The 26099-nt window shown below is 41.4% G+C and overlaps 1 protein-coding gene across 11 annotated transcripts in view; it reads left to right on the top strand.

Annotated features, from left to right (window-relative positions):
• Positions 1 to 26099, top strand: part of LOC120920819 (ryanodine receptor 3) — a 692572-nt gene that overhangs the window by 318193 nt on the left and 348280 nt on the right. For all 11 annotated transcript variants that reach the window (XM_040333156.1, XM_040333154.1, XM_040333152.1 and 8 more), the window contains 11 exons: positions 3130 to 3277; positions 4977 to 5182; positions 6128 to 6302; positions 8615 to 8823; positions 8904 to 9064; positions 19904 to 19940; positions 20158 to 20321; positions 20765 to 20930; positions 21466 to 21552; positions 22140 to 22366; positions 25000 to 25804. In XM_040333156.1, coding sequence (XP_040189090.1) covers positions 3130 to 3277; positions 4977 to 5182; positions 6128 to 6302; positions 8615 to 8823; positions 8904 to 9064; positions 19904 to 19940; positions 20158 to 20321; positions 20765 to 20930; positions 21466 to 21552; positions 22140 to 22366; positions 25000 to 25804 — 2385 coding nt within the window. The remainder of the gene's footprint in view (positions 1 to 3129; positions 3278 to 4976; positions 5183 to 6127; positions 6303 to 8614; positions 8824 to 8903; positions 9065 to 19903; positions 19941 to 20157; positions 20322 to 20764; positions 20931 to 21465; positions 21553 to 22139; positions 22367 to 24999; positions 25805 to 26099) is intronic.

Here is a 26099-nt window from a genome sequence, read left to right as displayed (position 1 = left end):
CATATATGTCATGACATTTTGTGCAACTGCAAAAAAACAACTAATTACATTCTGAGAAAAGAAATCTAATTGGCTGTGGCAGAATTTTTTGATTTTTTTGCTTTAGCTTTATTTTTCCAAGCTTTTGAAAATGAGCACTAATGGGTTATTCCTAATTTCTGGTTATTGGGCTGAGCTATTAAGATAATCACTTATGATCAAGAAGTTTGCTAATTACAATCCCAGCTGGCGTACGCCAAACTATAATCTGCTTACAGATAATGATATTTTTTTTTTAAGATATAGGGGCATCTCTCTAAAAAAAAGAAACACATTTTCTCAATACCAAATTCACAACTTACAATATATAGTGTATTTAACCACTAAAAAACACTTCTAGTTCTCATGACACTTCCTGCTCATCAGTGCAAAACATATTTCTTTCTAACAAAAATTAAAATGTAATGTGCTTCTAAAGATCAAAATTATTATTATTGTGCCCCAAAACAATTGATGTAATCCAACTCAGTTCTTACGCAATATTACCCACTCCTGTCCAGGTTATTACAAGTATTCTTTAATCAATATTTAATGCGCCATACACAAGCTCCAGTGCTTGTGAATTTAATGTACCACTCCACTCCATGCTTCCTTTTGTGAAAATACACTCTCTGGACTGTATAACCCCTTAAATTAATAAGTAGGCCTTAATGCATTGTTTAAAAGTTTTTTTTTTCAACTTCACAGGGCTTCCTCCTCTCCCACTCACTCCTCCAGTAACACTGCTCAATATCAGCCTCTAACTCCCCCCATGCCACCATTTGATAAATATTAAGAGCATATAACAAAAGTCCATACATATGATAGTTCAATAGTGAAATGATCCAGTGACCCCAATAAATCGTCACCATCATCCAACACCTTGAAGAGTGATCCTGTGAATTAACACCACCACCAGAAGCTGAAGGGCTTGCTTACCAGTTAAAATTAACCTCTCATTACAAAAGGTCATAAACGCCTGTGACTCCATACCAAGCCAGGGCCTTTACTCTAGTCAGTCTCCCAAATTGGGGCATCAATCCTCCCCATAGGATGATCACAGGGGTGCATCAAAATAGAAAAGACTCCACATAGTGTAAAATCTTTAAAATATGAATACACTCGAATAAAGATTGCACTTACAAGATTGTGGTAAAAAAAAAGCCTTAATTCTTATGTGTAGAATTAACACATACATAAAACCTGTCCTTACGGGACACGGGTAAACACCAGTGACATCAGTGCATCACTCTACACTATGCGGTTCATTATACGTTGCCCCTGGACAACGTCAAACATATGACAAAATGTGTAGGGAGGAGCATCGTGCTGGCGTAACTGTTGTACCCATGAGTCTTTTCTAGTTTGGTGCCCCCTGTGATCATCCTATGGAGAGGATTGATGTCCCAATTTAGAAGACTGACTGGAGTTAAAGGCTCTGGCTGGGTATAGAGCCACAGGTGTTTATGACCTTTTGTAATGAGAGGTCCATTGAATCTGGTAAGCAAGCCCTTCAGCTTCCAGTGGTGGTGTTAATTCACAGGATCACTCTTCAAGGTGATGGATGGTGGTGAAGATTTATTGGGATCACTGGATCATTTCACTATTGAACTATTATATTTAGCTCTGGTTCACATTGCAGCAATTTGGCATGTGATTCGACATGTCAATTTGGATGCCCAATCGGCGGGTATTGCCGACAATGGCACCGTCCGAAGTGTGGTCCCACACCAATCCCCAAAGTAGTTTCTGCAGAAACCCGCACAGATGTCTCTGAAATCACCCCTGAAGTCGGGACTGACATGCGGGAATGAAATTATGCAAGTTCAGCTGATCTCGCAAAATGTTATTGTCTCTGTCAGTGTGAACCTAGGCTTATAGACTTTTATTTGCTCTTTTTTAGAGCTTTATTGTTTTGGGACTGTGTTAATACCTCACAGAAAGTTGCTGCTTGGTGATGTTTTATGCTATACATAGCATGTTTTTTTCACGTTTAACCACTTTCTGACCGGGCCGTAGCCGAAAAATGGCTACAGCGCAGTCAGGTAACTATCATGTCCTCCCAGGATCGCTCCCCCGCACACCCACTGGGGTGTGCACCTGGGAATGTCCGTGACCATCAGGTCTTCCAGATCCGGCACGGCACAGATCGGGGTAAAGGGCCAATGACAGCAACCCTTTACCACATGATCGCTTCATCCAATGACGGAGCGATCAGATGTCAACAAACCGCAGCTTGTCTGGTTCAGCTCCTCCCCTCTCTTCACACTGATCGGCACAGCATGTGAGGAGAGGACAGTGTCGGTGCAGCAGCGATGTGGGCTGGATGTAAAGTGCCCACAGCGCTGATCTGTGCATGCATACATGTCTCATCCATCTATGAATGGCTCATCCATGCTTCATCAATGGCTCATCCATCCCTATTCATGGCTCATCCATCCATCCATCCATTCTCCATCCATGGCTCATTCATGGCTCATCCGTGCCACATCAGTGATCATCCGTGCCACATTCATGATCAGCCGTGCCACATCAGTACTCATCCGTGCCAGATCCATGCCACATCAGTACTCATCCGTGCCACATCTATGCCACATCAGTACTCATCCATGCCACATCAGTGATCATCCATGCCACATCAGTACTCATCCGTGCCACATCCATGCTACATCAGTACTCATCCATGCCACGTCAGTGATCATCTGTGCCACATCCATGCCACATCAGTACTCATCTGTGCCATAACCATGCCACATCAGTGCTCATCCATGCCACATCAGAACTCATCTGTGCCATAACCGTGCCACATCATTACTCATCCATGCCACATCCATACCACATCAGTACTCATCCTTACCTCATCCGTGCCACATCAGTGCTCATCCATGCCATAGGCCATGGCGATAGGTATCAGTAATTGGTATCGGCAAGTACTTGCAAACAAGTACTTGCCGATGGCATCGGTACTCGTATTCTGTGTTAAAAAATGGTATCGGTGCATCCCTAATTAAAGTGATAGTTTGGGAATTATAACAAAAACATTTGTGCTATTTTCAGTTGCTTGTTGCAGTCTGTGTGCCATAAACACTGTGTTCATTTTTCTTTGTTTAGGACCTGAAGAACAAACGAAACCCTCGCTTGGTGCCATATGCTTTACTAGATGAACGGACTAAAAAGTCTAATAGAGACAGCTTGCGTGAAGCTGTGAGAACATTTATTGGCTATGGCTATAATATCGAACCGCCAGACCAAGAAATCAGTAAGAATACATCCTGCTCTTTTGCTGCCATAAAGCAAGGATCGTGCATGATCCTGCAATGATTACATAAAATATAACAATACAAATACAATTAAATTACTGCCCACCATTTATTGACAGTGACATACATTTTTAATGATAAACTAGCAATCATCAGTAACCCTAAAATTTGTATTAATGCATTCACAGTGACACATGGCTATCTATTTTATCCAGTACACTTTAACAGTAATGTGTGGAGCACCATCAATAATTACCTTAAAGCTCTAAATAATATCCAGCTTAAAGCCGTATTGAACCCAAAACCAAAAATGTAATATATATCGATCATTAAATGTGGTGGTTAAATTGTATTTATTTTTTTAAGTTGTTTTCCCTTTGTTTTCACCTGGTGATCTGGCCAGTAACACACCTCCTATATTAGAGTGCCCCCCATGCTGGATACATGAGCTCAGGGGGTACCTTTGCACAGGAGCTTTGTTACAGGAAGAGCCATTAATCGGCTTTTCCTCACTCGCGTCTGACAGACGCGAGTAGAGTAGAGCCGATCGGCTGCTCTCCTGACAGGGGGGGTCTCTGCTGATTGTTTATCAGTATAGCCCCCCCCACGGATGCCCCTTACTAAACCACCAGGGATGCCACCAGGGATGGCCACCACTGATGACCACCAGGTATGGCATCCCTGGTGGCCATGGGTGGCAATGTGGTCCCACACATGATGTCAATGTGTGCCCACACATGATGCCAATCAGTGCCCATCAGCAATACCTGCCGGTGCCTCCTAATCAGTGATGCCCATCAGTGCCATAAATCAGTGTCAATCAGTGCCACTCATCAGTGTCCATCAGTGCCACCTAACAGTGCCCATCCATGCCTATCAGTACCCATCAGGGCCACCCATAAGTACCCATCAGTGCAGCCTTTCAGTGCCCATTAGTGTCACCTATCAGTGCCCATCAGTGCTGCCTAAGAGTGCCCATCGGTGCTGCATATCAGTGCCACCTATCAGTGCCCATCGGTGCCGCCTATTAGTGCCCATCAGTGTCACATATCAGTACCCATCAGTGCAACCTCATCAGTGCCACCTCATTGGTGCCACCTCATCCACGCTCATCAGTGCCACCTTATCAGTGCCCATCAGTTCAGCCTCATCAGTGCCTATCAGTGAAGAAGAAAACTTACTTATTTACAAACTTTTCTAACAGAAACAGCAAAGAATTTTTTTAGCAAAAATAAAAACCGCAGAGGTGATCAAATACCACCAACCAGCTCTATTTGTGGGAACAAAATGATTAAAATTGTGTTTGGGTACAGTGTAGTGCAATTGTCATTTAAACAGCGACAACACTGAAAGCTAAAAATTGGCTTGGGCAGGAATGGGGGGAGTGCCTGGTATTGAAGTGGTTAAATACCCCAGTTATTAGAATCTGTGAACTATTGGATAATATAGCAGCCATTTCAGCCAGTGAATCTGGAGCCTATAATTCAGATATTTGTTCAGTGTTGATATCATCTATTACGTGATATAGTGGTATTATGAATATTTAATGTATTCTTTAATATAAGTGTCTGCTGCCATACTCTGCCACCCTAATACATTTTTGCCTGTTTTTACATTCTATACACTTTATCGCTGGGAATGATGGGCACACTTTGTTAAGGTTTGTACTTACTTTTTTTCCTGTATATATTTTTGTAGCTGACCAAATGACGTCGCGAATCAGCATTGATAAGATTCGCTTCTTTAGGGTGGAGCAGACATATGCTGTCAAATCTGGGAAGTGGTATTTTGAATTTGAAGTGGTGACTGGAGGTGATATGCGAGTAGGCTGGGCTCGACCCACTTGCAGGCCAGATCTTCAACTTGGAGCAGATGATCGGGCATTTGTATTTGAAGGAAGCAGAGTGAGTATTATTCTTTTTGCTGCTACACACCCTGCAACGATTTCAATGTTCCTAAATATCAACTCGCCCTTGAACTAAAATGCCTATGTAATGGCCATTGGATAGCACTGGATATTCACTGACTTGTGGGCCCATAGAAATTTGAACTACAAAACATGATTTGGGATGTTGACAGACTTGGTAGACAAGACTTATCAAAAATAAATTTAATTTGTAAGAACATTTTTCTTACACTGTTAAATTTTACTTTTTTTCCCATATATTAAAATTAAAACTAAAGCCTTCTCGAGCACATGCACCCTGTAACGTAGGTACAAGAGTTTCAACCACAAGCAGGCCTTTTTCACTTTGAAGTTTTCAAGCCCTATCATTGCTTAACAACTATAGTCTTACTGTGGTATTTCAAATCAGCATAAGTAATCTGTAAATAAGACTACAGTGATTTTGTCATACTTTTGTGAGTTTATCTTAAAGTGGATCTGGAAAGTTAGTATGTTATGGGAACAATTTAGAAATGCAAATTGTACCTAAGCAGTGCTCTTAAATGTGTACCCTTTGTCTTTAATTCCTCCTGAAAAAATTGCACTGCACTTCGTAGTATGTGCACATCCAGAAGCACAGCAGCATAGTGTAGAAAAAATGCATGGTAAGTCAGTACACAGAGGTCATCAGCTGCAGGGGGACCACAAGGAAAACTAGTGACTATTCATTTTCTCCCTACCTGCCTTTTTGGGCAAAGTTAGGTATCCCTTATAAGTTTTGCATCAAGTCTCCAATAAGTATTAAACCTATCTGAATAAAAAGACACTCACACAGCATCATTATACAGTATCTTCATAACTTCCTTGAGCACAAAGCCCATGATTCAACTTATGATTGCCCTGGTAATCCTTGTTTTAACTGTGTAGTAATGTGCACGTATTAATAATGCATTCATCTTTATAGGGCCAGTGCTGGAACATGGGAAGCTCTTTTTTTGGTCGCAACTGGCAACCAGGAGATGTGGTGGGATCCATGATTAATTTGGATGATAAATCTATGATTTTCACATTAAATGGGGAACTTCTAATAACTAATCAAGGGTCTGAACTGGCATTTGCAGATTTTGAAATTGAAAATGGTAAGTGATACATTTCACAAAAGTAAACATAATTATAGTTGAATATATATACATTTTTAATTATAGAGGAACATTTTCCAGAATGGAAAATAGTTATCAGCTAGAATCAAGAAAATAAGACATCCCAAAGCCTTAAAATTCTAACATATGGTATAAGTAATGAGCTGAAACATCAATAGCAATGATGTAGTCTAAATATTCCATATCATGTGAACAGTAAAAAATTGAAATGACAATAAATAGATTGTCATGGGTATAACATAGCGTATGGTTCACTTTGGAAGTAGAAGTTGGGAGAGGATGTAGAAAGTACTGTAAGAAAGATGAAAAAAGAAAAAAAGGATGCTAGTCCACGTGAGCCTGGTGTGACAGGGCCCTTGCTCAAGTGGTAACTATGTGGCAGTAAGACACCATACATTGCAGTCTCTTAAAGACAGAACTTATCCCACATTTATTTTAAGATGTCTAAACAAAACAAAACAGCTTGATATCAGCTTATGCCCTGTACACACGATCGGAAATTCTGACCGTGTGTATGCCCCATCGGATTATTTCCATCGAAAATTCCGATGAATTCCGTCGGAGTTTAGATAGAGAACATGTTCTCTTTTACTCCGATGGAATTACGTCGGAATTCCGATGTGATTTTGGTCAGACAAAGGTCCGACCGTGTGTACGGGGCTTTAGAGGCCATCCATTAGACTTCTGCTTAGCATTAAAAGTCCCAAAATGGTGGGCGAACCCTTCAAGTGCTTTTTAATCAACACACAGCAAAAACATAGTCAGTCAGCTCATCATGAACAGACACCACAGCTTTCCTTCCTATGAGAGCTTCCAAACCTTTAAATGAAACAGGCATTCAGGCAGGTAATAGCCAACAAGGTTGCTGTCCCACCCAAACTTTTCTGCAGCCCAAACTCCAGGTCTGAGAGATGATTCTTACAACCAGACTCTTATGCTCCATACACATGTTCGGAATTTCCGACAATAAAAACTTGGATTTTTTTCCGAAGGATGTTCGCTCAAACTTGTGTTGCATACACACGGTCACACATATGTTGTCTTAAATTCCGAACATCAAGAACGCTGTGACGTACAACACTACGGCGAGCCGAGAAAAATTAAGTTCGATGATTCCGAGCATGTGTCGGAAAAATTGAGAACCAGCTCTCAAACATTTGTTATCGGAAATTCCGACAGCAAATGTCTGATGGAGCATATACACGGTCGGAATACCCGACCAAAAGCTCACATCGAACATTTGTTGTCAGAAATTCCAATCGAGTGTACGCGGCATTAGAGACTGGCCTGTATTCCTCACTAGGCTTCCCTGGAGCTCAACTACCCAATCCTCATTTTGGTTAACAAATATGTCCCACCTGCCATCTGGTGTGCCATATTGGTCCAGACTCCATCATACTGGATAGTTTTCTCCCCATACACTGTTCTGAGGAAAATAGCTGCCCAAATAGTCAGCCTAGAGCTTTTTATTCCCCCCTGAAATAAACCAATCAGATTTAAATGAGCAGATTTCTGCTGTCTTTGCAGGGTGAGTTTCCATTTGATTGGTGGTTGTGGAGGAATAACAGAACCTTCAGAACTGACACAAGACATAAGTCACATCATGTCTATAAAAGAACCTTGGGTTCATTGTTAATTTTCTCAGAGGCAATTCTGCTTAGTGCTGTTATATTGGCATATTTCAGAAGTGTTTTTAGCTGTTTCTTTCAACTGCTGCATTCCATAAAAGCCTAGAGATTAATTACTACTCTGCTCTTTTCAGGACAATCACTTATTCTCTAATTAGCAAATGGATATGCTACGTCATCGCTGGCAAGCAGTACATTACTTTACTGATTCAAACCCTAGTATACACCGAATTATTGGCTTATAATAAATACATTTTGGTTGGTGCCAAAATAAATCAGGCTAATTTTCCTCTAACAGTCTGCCTTGATATACTGTATATGTTTAAGTAGCATGTGGACTTCAAATGATTCAGAAGCATTGCATACATGTTTATTTATAAACACTACTAATAGTCTTGATGTCCTCTGAGGTAAGCTGATCTATGAGATCAACCATGGATGTTTGGAAATCTAAAATCATATTGAAAGGAAAATAACTGGAAAAGTATTACGAGTGATTAGAGTAAGAGGTCAAGTCTGTGCCTTATTGCTCAGGAAAAATATCCATCTGCAAAATGTGTGGCTAGCAAAGTTCTTTTGTGACAGATTGATGAAGGATTTTTCCTGAGAGTACACCATCTGTAATATTACTCAGATTTGGCTTCTTGTAATTGTGTTTTGCAGGTTTTGTTCCGGTCTGCTCTTTGGGACTGTCTCAGATTGGTCGCATGAATCTAGGAAAAGATGCCAGTACCTTCAAATACTACACAATGTGTGGTCTTCAGGAGGGCTTTCAACCATATGCTGTAAATATGAACAGAGAGGTTGCCATGTGGTTCAGCAAACGCTTACCTACCTTTGTCAATGTGCCAAAAGATCATCCTCACATTGAGGTAATTAAGTATCTTTAAACTGTATGCAATAATTACAACCAAATAGATCAATTGCCCAATTATCAATTTTGAATTTTTAGGTGACAAGAAAAGATGGTACTGTGGAAAGCCCTCCATGCTTAAAGGTTACACACAAAACCTTTGGAACCCAGAACAGTAATGAAGACATGATATACTGCAGGCTGAGTATGCCTGTTGAGTTCCATTCTGCCTTCATCAATGAAGAAAATTTCCAAAAGAGGTATAATGCTTTGTCTGCTGTACCCTTTCAAATTCTCAAATTCTTTTCTTCGTTATGCAGTTTTTTATTTACAACAGAAATCCTACAAAAAGCCAAATATAAAGGACTTGCTCAAAACTTTAATAAGTAATAGAATGTCTAAACATGTCTGTACAGACATTAAAGTGGATGTAAACACGATTGATGAAATTTGAGCTGGGAACATATATCTGCAGTGTTTTCTTATCTCTCTTCAAAGGTCTCCTGATGCATTCTTCTATTATCAGCCTGACAGGTTCTCCACCACATATGATAAAAGCAGCTGGAGTTTTGTGTTAGGGAGCATGCTATAAATAGATTAGCAGAGCCCTGAACTATACAACGAATGGAGCTGAACGTCTCTACCTATAAGGAGAAGGGGTGTGTGCCTTTCCTCAATCAGCTGTCTTGGCTGTATGCCAGGTTTCACAGCAGTGTTGAAGAGGAAGAGAAAATCTGCCTTCACACAAAAGAGCACTTTCTAAAGGATATATACAGTTAAAGACAGCAGATATACATACAAAACTTATGTAGGGAGATTTGTTTAATCTCTGTATATCATCTAAAGGCTGTTCACTTCACTGGGTATATGTGAGGATTTACATCCACGCTGACAGACTATTACAATATGTTAATTCTTCTGACCAGCAGTGACATACAATATTTTTTTAGGGATAACTATATATATATATATATATATATATATATATATATATATATATATATATATATATATATATATATATATATAAGAAGGCCAGTATGGTGGCCTGAGTTTATGGGAGGAGCCCGGAGGGTATTTAAGCAGCCCACTCACACATGCTCTTTGTCGGTTCAGTGTGCGGTACTACACGTCACTGGGCCGACTCTTTCCAGCTCACCTCATGTCCGTGAGTCTGCGCATTCAATCGCATTCGACATCGCAAGCGCTTTGCGGCTTCTCCCTTCATGGTCTTCGCCGGCGGTTCCCGCTTACTGTCGCAGGTAGGATTCAAACCTTTTCGTATCTTGTGCAATCTTGCAATTCGTTATGCTTCCTATCCTGCATCCCTTTTGGAAAAAATCTGCTTCTGAGTTACTTTTGCTCATGTTTCAACATCATTTGGCTCAGGCATAGTACATTTGCAACTTCCTTCTGCCAAACATACAATTCATTTGTAAATCCATTTGGAGATTGACATGTGTTTGTATGGGTTCTTTGGCAGATTGAGGTGGTAATTGGACTCACATGGTGCCTTGTCTGCACTTGATTAGCCTGGGGGGATGGGTGGTTGGTAGGTGTTCGGTTTCAAAGCAAGGGGTAGCATACACTCTACAACCAATTTGTATCAGATTCGTTCAATACTCCTTACTATCAATTCGTATCGGATTCATTTCATGCATTTTACAACCATTTTGTATCAGATACATTGCATACTTTCTACCGTTGTCATTCATTGTTTCCCCCATGTCGTGTGTTTTAGTTCCCACAGCGGAACTTACGAATTGCTTGTACACGGCTCTTCTCTCTCATTTATTTACCAAAGTTATTGCCTGTGCGTCATGCATGGCGCCCACACACACCTCTTGGGATGTGTTGCACATCCACTCCAGTCCAAAGCAAACCCAGTCGCACGTTCACTGTCCCAGGTAGGATTCCTTAGCTTGTTTGTCATGTCAAATTCGTGGCCACTCATGGTGTCACCTGTACCATATGTTTGGTTCCCGCAGTGGAGCTTACAAAGCATTGATACGCACTTCTCGTGTTCTATTTTCTACACCAAACCTCGTTGTTTTGCCCCATGCACGGCAGCATGCTACACCTTCCCGACATGTTTCACTCCAGCCACAGTCCGCCGCAAACTCACTCGCATGGCCCACTGTCGCAAGTAAGATTTACACATGCCTTATGTCTTATCAATTTGCTACCATTCGTTGTCTCCCATATCGTTCATTAGTGGCCCCTGCGGAACCTACGATTCAAACAGGTGTTGTCCTTCTACCTTATACTGCTTGCTTAAGGTACAAACAAACCAGGTGTTTCTATCCTTTCTCAGTAACCCAATTCTTATTGATTGAGACCTTGCAACCATGCAAATCATCTCAGCAGTCTGATACCCTTGCTGAGACCCTTGCAACACATGACCCTTACAAAATGCAAAAAAAAAAAAAAAAAAAAAAAACGCAAAAAAAAAAAAAAAAAAAATATATATATAAAAAAAAAATACCGTCTCAGCAGCCCCACATTCATGGAGACTCTTGCAAGCACACAAAATTGTCTCAGCAGCCTGACACCCTTGTTAAGACCCTTGCAAACGCAATACCGTCTCAGCAGCCCCACACTCATGGAGACTCTTGCAAGCACACAATTGTCTCAGCAGCCTGACACCCTTGTTAAGACCCTTGCAAACGCAATACCGTCTCAGCAGCCCCACACTCATGGAGACTCTTGCAAGCACACAAAATTGTCTCAGCAGCCTGACACCCTTGTTAAGACCCTTGCAACACATGACCCTTACAAAACGCAAAAAAAATATAAAAAGTGCAGAAAAAAAATAGAAAAATTGTCACCACACAATCTCGGCCCAGCAACCTGACACCTGTTGAGACCATTGCAACCATGCAAAATCGTCTCAGCAGCCTCACACCATTGTTGAGACCCTTGCAAACGCAATACCGTCTCAGCAGCCCTACACTCATCAAGACTCTTGCAACCACGCAATACCGTCTCAGCAGCCTCACACCATTGTTGAGACCCTTACAAAACGCAATACCGTCTCAGCAGCCTCACACCATAGTTCAGACCCTTGCAAATGCAATACCGTCTCAGCAGCCCCACACTCATCAAGACTCTTGCAACCACGCAATACCGTCTCAGCAGCCTCACACCATTGTTGAGACCCTTACAAAACGCAATACCGTCCTCAGCAGCCCCACACTCATCGAGACCCTTGCAACCACGCAATACCGTCTCAGCAGCCTCACACCGTAGTTCAGACCCTTGCAAATGCAATACCGTCTCAGCAGCGCCACACTCATCGAGACCTTTTGCAACCACGCAATATCGTCTCAGCAAACCAGACTGAGACCCTTGCAACCACGCAATATCGTCTCAGCAGCCTCACACCATTGTTGAGACCCTTGCGAACGCAATACCGTCTCAGCAGCCCCACACTCATCGAGACCCTTGCAACCACGCAATACCGTCTCAGCAGCCTCACACCATAGTTCAGACCCTTGCAAATGCAATACCGTCTCAGCAGCCCCACACTCATCAAGACTCTTGCAACCACGCAATACCGTCTCAGCAGCCTCACACCATTGTTGAGACCCTTGCAAACGCAATACCGTCTCAGCAGCCCCACACTCATCGAGACCCTTACAACCACGCAATACCGTCTCAGCAGCCTCACACCGTAGTTCAGACCCTTGCAAATGCAATACCGTCTCAGCAGCGCCACACTCATCGAGACCCTTACAACCACGCAATACCGTCTCAGCAGCCTCACACCGTAGTTCAGACCCTTGCAAATGCAATACCGTCTCAGCAGCGCCACACTCATCGAGACCTTTTGCAACCACGCAATATCGTCTCAGCAAACCAGACTGAGACCCTTGCAACCACGCAATGCCGTTTCAAAACAAACCTTCATACTCAAGGCCCCTGCAACCACACAATATCGTCCCAGCAACCTGACACTCACTGACACCCTTGCAACCGCACAATATTGTCTGCAGTAGTATAAAACACTTTGCGGCAGGCACCTACGTGCAAACCCGAATACAAACTAAACTTGCAAACACACCTCAGTGACAAACGATCAGCCACACAGACACACAGTGGCGCCCAGTTGGCCGTTCGTCTTCAGTGGCGCGCGGGCCGCTCATCTTTTCTCTGTGTTTTTTCCCTGCGGTTGGTTCAGGTTTTCATCCAGCACCAGCGAGTGCACGTTGGCCTGCGAGTGCACGTTGGCCTGCAAGTGCATGTATATCGTCTTGTTGAGCACCTGTGTATTGTCTTGATTTTCTCACACCAATGCAAGATCCAGTCCAAGTTCTCAAACTAGACCAAGCATCAGTAGCAGACTTGGCTATGTGGGACAACTTCCCCACCTGATAGAACAGCATTTCAATCTTCATCCTGGCAGTGTCAGCCAAGCCACCAAAGGCTTTTGCAGCCATTTTTAGGCCGCCACTGGTTCTCCAAAACTTGGCCCCCAGAAATTCTCTTAAAATTTTTCACCCAGTCTTCATCACACCTCGTGCTGCACCCCATCGTGGCAGCTGCCCAGGTCTGGGACCACACTTGAACAGGACAGACACTGTTCTTCACCACAGACAATCAGGCCACAGCCGACATCATCAATTAAGGTAGATCTAAGTCACTCCCCATCACTTCCTGCGCAGGCTCGCGCAGCTGTCACTCCGTCACCAGTTAATATCTTATGTAGACCTTTTTTCAGGCAAATGCAAAAAGCAGCTGATGCGCTTTCCTATTCCAACCTTGGAATGGATGTTTTTTCCAGCAAGATCCTGGAGCCGACCCAACAACTATCCCTGTCCCACCATGGACATTGCTGACGATGGACTGAAGTCACATCTCACCAACGCAATCCAACTTATTAACCACTCCTTGGCACTCAACACACTAAAGGCCTATCGCACTGCTTGGAACACTAATCGCAAATTTTTGGCCCCTTGCCCCGAAGCAGCAGTTGGACACATCCTAGCCTTCATATCGTATTGCCACATGCAGCTGACCATTTCTCAATACTATCACGCCATATCTAGATGGCATCCAGCATTTCCTGTCCCTACAGGACCCCAGTAAACCGTCAGTATTCTCGAGCCCATGCAGTCAAGTCCCTCCTACAGGGCATACAGAAGCACCAACCTGTAGTCAGTGGCAAGCGCCTACCTTTCAAGAGTCCCATCTTTAGGGACATGTCTAAAATCCTTACTCGTTCCCTGTTTAGGGCTTTGCCCAGACTAGTCACCCGAACAGCCATCTACCAGGCCTTCTACGGTTCCCTACAACCTAGTGAATTTAGTCAGCGGCTCCGGCAGTCACACACTGCTCCGACGCCACCCGACTCGCTTTCGAACCACTACACTCTCACAGTCTGCAAACGCAACAAACCAGCCCCTGGGGTTGACATCAACCTGTTTCAGACTGACAACGCCTGATGCCCAGTGACGGTGCTCGACCCACTACTGCTCCATCTACCCAGCCAATCTGATGGTAGCTCGTTGCTACCCTTTCTATACCAGCTCCCTGAGTGTCAGCCAGTGTGTCAAGCATGTCAGAATCCTCCTAAGTAACTTGGGCTTCAAACCCCAGTCAGTTCTCTAGACATTCTTTGGAGCAGCCTCAGTTGCCTCCCAACAGGGAGTACCAGACTACGTAATCAAGATACCAGGCTGATGGAAGTCTCCTTGTTTTGCCACATACATCCCAAATCCTCATGAAGGAATGGCACAAGCCTTTACCAAGCTGGCTAAATAAATACAAGAAATCAATATAAACTATTTCCCTATCTGAGTCTTTTGCCCCCTTTTCTTGGCATACTGACCAGACCACCAAGCCACACTTCAGGTCTATTTATGTTGTAAGTCTTGTCGCGTGTTTATGTGATCCACATCTCTCTCGGTCAGAGGGTAACGACCATAAATAAGAAGGCCAGTATGGTGGCCTGAGTTTATGGGAGGAGCCCGGAGGGTATTTAAGCAGCCCACTCACACATGCTCTTTGTCGGTTCAGTGTGCGGTACTACACGTCACTGGGCCGACTCTTTCCAGCTCACCTCATGTCCGTGAGTCTGCGCATTCAATCGCATTCGACACCCTCCCGCCCTTCCCTTTTTCAGGGCACTTCTCAGCATATCCTTCTTCAATTAACTACCCATTACTTACCTTGGGTATGCCCCCTTTTCTTGGCATACTGACCAGACCACCAAGCCACACTTCAGGTCTATTTATGTTGTAAGTCTTGTCGCGTGTTTATGTGATCCACATCTCTCTCGGTCAGAGGGTAACGACCATAAATATATATATATATAACTAAATATATTAAAACTATGGTCCCACTCCTGTGTAATAAAGAAGAACGCATTTTGTTTAATATTACAATTTTATTGAAGTTTTCACAACATATGGACAGGAAAAGAACATAAAGATACAAGAAGAAAATTTACAGCAAAAGACAGGGATACACAGAATGACATCCAAAAATCCATCGAAAAAAAAAAAAAAAAACTACTTAGACATTCCCCTTATAGAATTGGCAACCCTTAACACATGAAGACAGTATTGGAAATAGGGTAAAATTAAGTTCTATTGACAAAAAAAAAAGCATAATAGGGTGACAGGGCAATATTCTGTATGAATGGCACAATGGATCACAATGCAGTTTACGTACTAACGTAGTAGGGTAGTTTGTGATAAAACCCACAAATTTATGAGCCACATGCTATTTAACAAGATGTCATAATACCGTGAATACACTGGGTCTCCCACCTTAGCTGATATTATCTACAATATGTTAGTTAATCCCTTCCAAGATAAACTAATACCATTCTTTTTGTAAATAGTTAGGAGTATTAAGAAAAAAATTGTTATTGCTAGTCAGTAAATATAAGATTTTACCAGTGTCGTGCACTATTTACAGCGGTATACCCAAGTGACATTGTCAAGCCAAAAAGCACAAAAAATTAATTTAGAAACCAAAAATTTGATTCCATCAATACACTTCTTTTCTCTTAACTACTTCCTGAACGGCTCATGCTGATATACGTCGGCAGAATGTCTCTCCTGCGCAAACTGACATACATGTACGTCAGTCCGCAAAGATAGAATAGTGGGCGTGTGCGGGAGTGTGCTCGCTGGTCCCGCAGACTCGATGTCCGCTGGCGACCCCCGTGATCATGCTGAGGAGAGGCAGAATGGGGAACTGCCTATGTAAACAAGACCTTTCCCTGTTCTGCCTAGTGACATGACGGAGATCTTCTGTTCCCTGTGATCAGGAACAGTGATCTCTGTCATGTTTCAGTAAGCCCACCCCCTACAGTTAGAACATGCTGAGGGAACACAACTAACCTCTTGATCACTCCCTAGTGTTAACCCCTTCCCTGCCAGTGTCATTTTTGCATTGATCGCTGCATTTTTTTTAGTACTGATCAATGTAATAATGTCACTGGTCCCCAAAAAGTGTAATTTGGGGTCAGATTTGTCTGCCGTAATGTCGAAGTCCCGCTAAAAATAGCCACCAATACCTGTAAAAAAAATAATAATAATTAAAAGTCCCTAAATCTATCCTGTAGTTTGTAGACATGTTAACTTTTGCGCAAACCAATCAATATACGCCTATATTGGCCCTGATTGCTGCCGCCAGCGATTCCAGCGCCTTGACCTGAATGTTTAATAGCCGGGTGCCAGCAATTGTAACCACTACACTATTATGCAGGTTTTAGTGTACTTAGCACAATGACTTGGTAGTGTGCACTGATGTCTACAAAGCACTTATGAGTTCAAATCCCAGCCAACTTACCACCCACCTAAGGTAACTGTGTTGATTTTTGCAGCGCACAAGCAAATTAAACTACTGTGGAGTACAATGCAAGTTTTCAGCAGGTGATACCATTGGTGGGATTTGAAACCCATGGCTTGAACCTTTGAAGGCAGCAGGGCGCACTACAGGCATACCCCACTTTTAAGTACACAATGGGGTTTATTTACTAAAGCTTGAAAGTGCAAAATCAGGCTCACTTATGCATATAAACCAATGAGCTTCTAACCCCAGCTTGTTCAATTAAGCTTTGGTTATAAAACCTGGAAGCTCTTTGATTTCTATGCAGAAGTGAGCATGATTTTGCACATTCCAGCTTTAGTAAATAAACACCTTTGTGTACTTAAAAGTGGGGTATGCCTGTACTACACTACTGAGCTGACCACAATCATACATAGGAAATACATGTACTAATGTTTGATTTTGTTTAAACTATTGTTTTGTGGTATGTTTTCTTAATTAGGTCTGCACTTATAAAATATTTATTTATGAGTCTGCAAAAGTCAAACCTAAAGCAAAAAACAATCAACTTTTTATTTCAGCATTAGTATAAACATTTGTTACATTAATGTACTTGGGCCCAAAATAAATAAAAGGCATGGAAATGATGCTCCAGTATTTGACAATATAGTTAGAAGGACCCTGCTCAAAAGAGCTTACAATCTACAAGGGTAGAACACCAAAAAATTGACACATTAAACAAATCACATTAGAAAAGCAGAGATACAAATCAAGCTAATAACAACTATGACAAACTTTTATGGTGGTCTCACCAAACTCCAAAAAAGTTAAATGGCATTGGCAGGATTATCATAAACAAAATTAATACAAAAGCCAAAAAGGCAGCACACAAACTACATTGGCACACACAGCAGGAATTAATTAGCAGGAACCTTCCTTTTCATCGAAACCATTACCGTTGTAAGTCATATGCCATGTACACACAAGTCCGATGGGAGCTTTTCCGTCGGAATTTCCGACAAACTTAGAGAGCAGGTTCTCAATTTTTCAGACGGAAAAAATTCCTATCGGAAAATCCGTTTGTCTGTATGGAATTTCAATGGGAAAAAAAAACATGCATGCTTGGAAACAATTTGATGCATGCTCGGAAGCATTGAACTTAATTTTTTTCGGCTCATCATGGTGTTGTACGTCACTGTATTTCTTTGGGCATAGGTGGTGGAATTACATTAGTCAGGAGTTATTCTTCTTGATTTATTCTGTGATATTTGGTGGTTCTTGGTGTGTGGGTGTAGAATAGTGATGTTACCCTCTGATTTTTGGGAATGATATTTTGATTTCTGATGTTGGTACACATATCAATTTTTTTGAGTTCAATTTATAATCATTTGGAAATAATAAAAAACACACAAAATTGTGACTCAATATAAATTTGCATCAGCAAAGATATTGTTTGTGTTTTCTAAAGACACCTGTGTGAGTTTGGGTAAAGATTTTTGTGAGATGGAGAGCAACAAGTGAGAGATACAGAGAAAAATATATTTTATAAAAACATGAAAACATTGCACATTCTTGAATTCTTAAAAACAAAATAGATGAAGAAGAAGAAACATTGTTGGAAGGACAATTTCTTTGAGAGAAAGATACAGTTCATCTTAACATGAAAAGTTTTTATTTGGTGAAGTTACAATTGTACCGTTAGACTCAATAGCTGAAACATAACTCTCATTTTCACTCTCAAAAAACGTTTTTTAACCCAGCGCTTATTTTGGAATTTACTATAACTCCTGGTAAAAAAGGCATGGGAGTTAAAATGAGAGTGGTTTGCAGGTCTGAGGATGCTCAGTTGTGCTGGCACCTAGTTGGGGGATTTATCTCTTCTCAGACCTTTAAAGATATTTCAGTGTATATAACACTTTTTCAAGCAGTTTAAAAGCAGATTTTCTTTAAACAATATTCTTTAAACATTATTTCCACGTGCAATACTCCAGGTTCTAGTAGAGTAAGGGTTTGGACACTGTTTTCTGGGAGCTATAGTAAATTTGGTTTTTGGAGTATTTTTTACCAGCACTATTGTGAATTCCGTTTTAGTCCTAATTACCCCGATCACAGTAATTTGAGCACAAATTACCACTAATTATCAAGCAGTGCTACAGTAAATGACCCCCCTAGTGTCTCTTCCCTTGAGGCCCTTCAACCCTGCAGGCACTGATGGATCTACAGGAGGAAGGACACACTGACACTCAACTAATATTTTACGAAAAATCTCATGGTACATTATTTTGTTTTCTTTAACTTTCAGTTTTGAAATTAATATCATTTCCCAAATGAAAACCAAAATTGTTGAAAAAAAAAACTTTCCATCATGCTCCTTCAAATTTTCTCGTCACTGCATTTAAAAACAAAAGATTTGGCCACACTAACCATTCAAAAACAAACAAATGAATGAAACAAATGTTTTAGCTAATACCAACTTCTGGTCAACAGTGGAAAGCAGAAATAATCTATAGCAGTTAGAAGATTTGTAAAAATATACTTGCAGTACTGCAACCTTCTTTGCTACCTATTGTGAAGTACAGTACAGTTACAGACATTGCGCTTTCATGGTACCTTAAAGTGATGCAAAAGTATTGTTTTTTTTGTTAAAAATAACAAACATGTCTATACATACCTGCTCTATGCAGTGGTTTTGCACGGAGCAGCCCAGATCCTCTTCTTTTTTGGTCCCTCTTTGGTGCTCCTGGATCCTCCCTTCTGTTGAGTGCCCCCACAGCAGACAGCTTGCTATGGGAGCACCCGAGCCGAGCTACAGCTCCTTGTGTCCATTCAGACACTGAGCCGCGGCCCGACCCACCCCGCCCCTTGTTCTCCTCATTGGCTCACTCACTTTGATTGACAGCAGTGGGCACCAATGGCGCTGCGCTGTTGTCTTAGCCAATGAAGAGGACAGCTGAGTCTCTCGTGCAACATTGCTGGATCTAGTTGGACATCAGTCAAGTATTAGGGGGGCTGAGGAGCTGCTACACAGAGAAGGCTTTTTATCTTAATGCATAGAATAATTAAGATTAAAAAATCTTCTGCCTTTACAACCATTTTAAATATATAGCTTGATATCTGTAAGCTTAACAGATCTCTTTTCCTGTTCAATGTCTTTGGCTTTCTTTTCAGAAACCTATATTACTATTTAAGTTGTAAGTACTATATGATACTTCTCTGTAATCTCGTTTATAAATAAAGAATGACAAAAGTAAAAAAAAATATATATAGATATATATATATTTACAATTCAGTTGTTTGTTATCCATTTTCCTTTTTAGAAACCAGTTGCAGGATGCATCTTCACATACTACCACGGTAAGGAAATGTTATGTCACATTTTTAATAATTCTTGTCAATTGAAGTGAAATTTAGATGTTTAGATTGTGTGTTCAATGAGGAACAAAAGCCTTGAATCCTAGTTTTGAATCAGATTTTTTATTTTACTTTGATTATAATATTTGCATGTTGAGTTGTATAGTATTACCTTTAACAGATACATTTAGCTATGTCTTTATTCCTTCCGTCCTTCCAGTTGTATTATTATTCTGTACGAATATTTGCTGGTCAAGATCCCTCTTCTGTATGGGTAGGATGGGTGACTCCTGACTACCACTTCTATAGTGAGAATTTTGACTTAAGCAAGAACTGCACTGTGACTGTCACTTTAGGAGATGAACGGGGCAGAGTGCATGAAAGGTATGGCTTTGTCATTTTTCTGTTCTCACGCACTGTGAAGATGTTTGTGGCTCTGTCGTTTTTAGAACTTAGAGGTATTAGGTTCTACAACAGTACAGTTTCTTGAAGTTTCCCTATCAAAGATGTAAAAGTTTGGCTCTTATCTGCTGCCTGTGATTTAAAATGTGTAAATCTTTACAAAAAAAAGCACAATTTAACACCATAGGCAAACTCCACAAAGATAAACATGTCATGAAATTTTATTTTCAAAAAAGTGACAGTAGTTTTTCAGTTAATCAAATTATCGGTCTTATGGCTAAAATAATGTTTATTATCTCTGTGTTAAATATTAGTAAATTTAGCCTATATTGCTAAAAATTCTTATTGTTCTTCTAATGCTTTTATTCTACAGTTCTGATATCTAACCTGCCTAATTATGTTTTTATTTTTTCTAAAACATCTAGTGTAAAACGTAGCAATTGTTACATGGTGTGGGGAGGGGACCTCTCCACGGGCTCTCAGAGGTCAGGCCGCAGCAATGTAGATATAGACATTGGGTGCCTTGTTGATCTGTCTACAGGGCTGCTTTCATTTACAGCTAATGGAAAAGACCTCGGAACCTGCTACCAGGTATTTTTATATATTTAATATTCTCTATTATATCTATCTTACAGTACTTATAGATTACTTACAAATGATTTGTTTATTTTTTTTGTATGTGAATGAAGGACTCGTAAGGGTGTTGGTTTACACATATAATTCGTTAATCAATAAAATGTGTTTTTAAATACTTTTTAGTCGTTAAATTGCTTGTAGCCAAAAACATTGCTTAGAAATGTCGTATGGGATAATGCTATTACCCATTCAAGATTTGGGCAACCAGTTATTCCAATTTACTATGTGGTTCAAATTACTAAATGTAAAATTCAAAAGCTATTTGTTCAAAGCACATTCATTTTACAATTTTTGAGAGATTATCAGTTTTAAATGTATGTTAGTTATTATGTTTAAATTGTCATGTAATCAATATCAATATAGTCTTACACTATAGGTATATAAGTTTAGATAACTTGAGGTGTCTTGATGAGATGAATAATGCTTTAGAGAGAATTGCTGGATGGTACCATCCTGATTTTTATCAGTAAATACATTTCTCACATATTAGGTTGAACCAAACACCAAGCTGTTTCCAGCAGTCTTTCTGCAGCCAACTAGCACTAATCTCTTTCAGTTTGAACTTGGAAAATTAAAGGTATTGTATTTTTTGTTTTTGCTTAACTTCATAATGTTACTGCTAAAGATAAAAGATAAACTTTGTATTATGTAAAAAAGATAAGCATACAGTACATTGTTAGGTTATTCTTGTGCATTTTACAATCTATGCTGATTGTAAATGGAAACCTAGTGTACTCTATAAAAGTTCATTTTATGCTGGTTATCTAATGTTTACCTAAAAAAATCACATTATACAGTGGTCTGTTTTTTATTACACTAAGCATAACAGACTTGAATTAAGAGAGAGAAATAATAAAGTCAACTCATAGTGAAACACTACTAAGCAGTAAGGACAATGCGGGTCATTTACTGAAGCTGGATAGTGCAAAATCTGGCGCAGCACTGCATAGAAACCAATCAGCTTCCAGATTTTCTTGTCAAAGCATAATTGAACAAGCTGAAGTTAGAAGCTGATTGGCTACCATAAACAGCTGCACCAGATTCTGAGTGCACCGGTTTTAGTAAATCTCCTCCAATGTCCATATAATGATATTTTTTAGAATGTTACTTGCTAATTTTACATTAATAGTATTTACATTCTGTGTTTCATTTTGGCTCAAACAGAACACCATGCCACTATCAGCTGCAATTTTTAAGAGTGAAGAGAAGAATCCTGTTTCACAGTGTCCACCTCGTTTGGATGTGCAGACTATAACCCCAGTGCTATGGAGTCGCATGCCGAACATTTTCTTGAAAGTGGAGACAGAACGTGTCAGCGAACGTCACGGCTGGGTGGTGCAATGCCTAGAACCCCTGCAGATGTTGGCCTTGCATATACCTGAAGAGAATCGGTATATCCCTGCTTTACTTTCAATATTGTCACATTAAACAATAAAGATTTGAGGCTACAGTCAAATATGCCATTATAAACCAGGCAAAGATATGCATAAACAAGGAAAAACTTACCTGTATATTGCTAATGTATCCCCCACTAACACCAGCCTGTATGAAAGTATAGTGTTGCCATAGAAATGGCCTAAACAGTTTCTGGAGAGTGGCCTTTTGCTTGGAATGGAAGCAGCAGTAATAACCCCCACCTTTTCATTAGTGTCAGTGTCAGCAATAATAAACTCATTCCATTGGTGTCTGCAATTGACCACTAATAGCTGTGGGAATTGTCAGCCTCCCCTTTGCTTTCAGTGGAGTCTCCCGCTCACAATGAATCACAGGGAACCCCCCACTAGGTCCCACAGCTAATCGCAGAAGGCTCCATTCACAAGTTTGAATGAGGCCACAATCTACCTTTGAAAGGGAATTCATTGGGGGAAATGATGAAAACTGGTGCAGACTGAAACTGGAGTAGCTGTGCAATGTGCATGGAAGCCAATCAATAGATAGAAGATGATTGGATGTTATGCACAGCTGTTTCAGATTCTGAATGCTCCAGTTTTAAAACATTCCCCTCAGTTATAGCAGAACTTTATCCATACCAGTTTAAAAAGCAATTAATGTTCTTTAACAAAAGAAAATACATTTCACATTAGTAATAATTCTACCAAAATGAGTGTGTGTTGTAAATTGCCTCCAGCATTGTTCCTTCTCGCCAGATGCCCCAGTTTGTTGTAGTCCAGAGCATTCACTTTCTTACTGAGTACTCTCCCCTTCTCCTTAGGCCCCGTACACACGACCGAGTTTCTCGGCAGAATTCAGCCAGAAACTCGGTTCAGAGCTGAATTCTGCCGAGAAACCCGGCCGTGTGTACACTTTCGGCCGAGGAAGCCGACGAGGACCTCGGCGAGGAAATAGAGAAAATGTTCTCTATTTCCTCATTGTTCTATGGGAGAACTCGGCCCGCCGAGCTCCTCGGCGGCTCCAGGACTGAACACGCCGAGGAACTCGATGTGTTTGGCACGTCGAGTTCCTCGGCCGTGTGTACGGGGCCTAAGACTCAGAAACTATGGGGGTTATTTACCAAAGGCAAATCCACTTTGCACTGCAAGTGCACTTGAAAGTCGCCGTAGATCTGAGGGGGACATGCAAGGAAAATAAAAAACTACATTTTAGCTTGCACATGATTGGATGATAAAATCAGCAGAGCTTCCCCTCATTTCAAATCTACCTCTCAGATTTACAGTGACTGCACTTCCAAGTGCACTTGTAGTGCAAAGTGGATTTTCCTTTCGTAAATAACCCCCAAAATGTCCCTTTCTGCAATTAAAATGTGTGCATTTCATGCCTCAAATGTATGTTTTGGTTCACCTAGAAAGGAAGGCTGCAGAAGATTTACAGGGCTGAAGTTCATAGTGCTGTCCCTGTTGAGAGAAAGGAGAAAATACCAGGGGACTAAGATAAGACACAATCCATGCACGTTTAACTCTTTTGTGTCTCACTAGCAGCAGTGTTCACCCTGTAAACTGTGCTGCTTCTATCTTCTTGTTCCCTATCCTTCCTCAGCAGAGTGTGTCATTCCTGTTGCCCCACTCAGCAGCAGTACATCTTGAGGCCTTCAGCAGATTGGCCTCTAGTGACTCACTGAGAATACAAGACAAATGAGGCTGTACCATGGGCGTCCACTGAAATATTTTCAGGGGGGCGCTTTGGCAGCGGCGATACACTGTCACATTTAACCCTTTCTTCAAACGCTAGTGGGGTTAAAAGAGCCCTGCTAGCGGCCGAATAGCGCAGCTAAAACGATAGTAAAGCATTTTAAAGGCACTTTACCGATAACGCGGCCAGCTGGCAGTGTGAAATAGCTCTTGAGATAATTCAGCTTCACTCCATGCCCACATAAATATAGCCTAGAGAATGTACAGACCCCCCTTTAGCATAGATGGATTCCCCTTCAGCACAGATCCCCCCCATTCTGCACAGACCCCTCCATTCAGCACAGTCCCCTCCTTCAGCACAGATTGACCCTCTTTAAGCACAGACCCCCTTTCAGCACAGATGGACCCCCATTCTGCACAACCCCCCCCCCTTTTAGCACAGATGAACCCCCATCCCATTCAGTACCTCAGATCAGCCAACAGCGCAGCACAGGAACAGCAGGCTCCCTCCCCCTGTGTACACATAAACACCGGAGTGGGAGGTGGCTTCACTCTGCTCGCTGTGCCTGTGTGACATCCGGCCCGGGACCACCAGACAGCCCGCGGCCGCGAGGCTCTTCAACACCTTCTCGATTTCCATGGGGGGGTCAATTGCCCCCACTTTCCGTATGGAGCAGACGCCCATGGGCTGTACAGAGCGGGGTAAGACAGGGCTTTACTGGATTTTGCATATTATAGACAGTTTTTTTTCAGCTTTCTTTCCTTCTTTAGATGTTATTTGACTGGTCATTGCACCAAAAATATACTAAACAAATTATAAGATTCCTGTGTGCACATCAATTTTGAAGATATAAATGTTTTACTTTATACATGTAATATTTTCTACTTTTCATTCAAATTATTATTTTTACTTACTTTTTATTTTTACTATTTATCAGGTGTATTGACATCCTGGAACTGTCTGAGCAAGAAGATCTCATGAAATTTCATTACCACACTCTTAAACTATACTGTGCTGTATGTGCACTGGGTAACAACCGTGTTGCACATGCCTTGTGCAGTCATGTGGATCAGTCCCAGCTACTCTATACTATTGATAACCAGTACCTGCCTGGCCTCTTGCGTTCTGGTTTCTTCAACCTTCTTATCAGCATCTACCTGGAGTCTGCCAAGGAGGGCAAGCTTATGATGAACAATGAATTTATCATACCCATCACTGATGAGACAAGGCAAATTCGACTGTTCCCTGATGAGTCAAAGAGGCATGGCTTACCTGGTGTTGGTCGTAGTACTTGTCTGAAGTCAGACCTTCATTTTACAGCACCTTGCTTTGTGCTGACCGGAGAGGAGAGGCAACAGCATGGACCGGAAATTCCAGTGGATATTCTTAAGTCCAAAGCTATTAGCATGCTTACAGAGGCTGTGCAGAGCAGTGGGGATCACATCAGAGACCCTGTTGGGGGAAAAGCAGAGTTCCAGTTTGTGCCAGTACTCAAGCTTATTGCCACTCTTCTTATTATGGGAGTATTCGAGGATGAGGATGTGCGTCAGATTCTACTGCTCATTGACCCAAATGTATTTGGTGACCACAAGGAAGAGGAAGCAGAGGAGAATGGGGAGAAGGAAGATGTTGCTCAGGTTGAAGAGAAAGCTGTAGAGGCTGGTGAGAAACCAACAAGAGATGCCAAGGCTCCTGCCAAGGGTTTACTGCAGACTCGACTTCCAGAGTCTGTAAAACTCCAGGTGAATTTTTTAAACAAATTATTCATTTAGGACAGCATTTTACACTTTAGTCCTTTCGGGGCCAACCCACAGTCCTAATTGTTAAACTGGTTTTAAAGGCTGTGTGTTTTTTTTACCTTAAGGCATTCCCTGCATTAAAGTAAAAAAACACCCCACTAACTTTTCCCCACTCCATTACCTTAAGCACTTACCTACCAGTCAATTGGTGTCAGGGTGTGGGGCAAACCTCACTGTCTACTCAGTGGACACAGGCAGCATGGCTTGGGAGCGAGCCTGCACGTGTGCCCCCATAGAA

This window comes from Rana temporaria, chromosome 13, assembly GCF_905171775.1.
Source record: "Rana temporaria chromosome 13, aRanTem1.1, whole genome shotgun sequence".
Classification (NCBI taxonomy): domain Eukaryota; kingdom Metazoa; phylum Chordata; class Amphibia; order Anura; family Ranidae; genus Rana; species Rana temporaria.
Note: the sequence above shows the minus strand (reverse complement) of the source record. Positions and strands in the feature narration are given on the sequence as shown.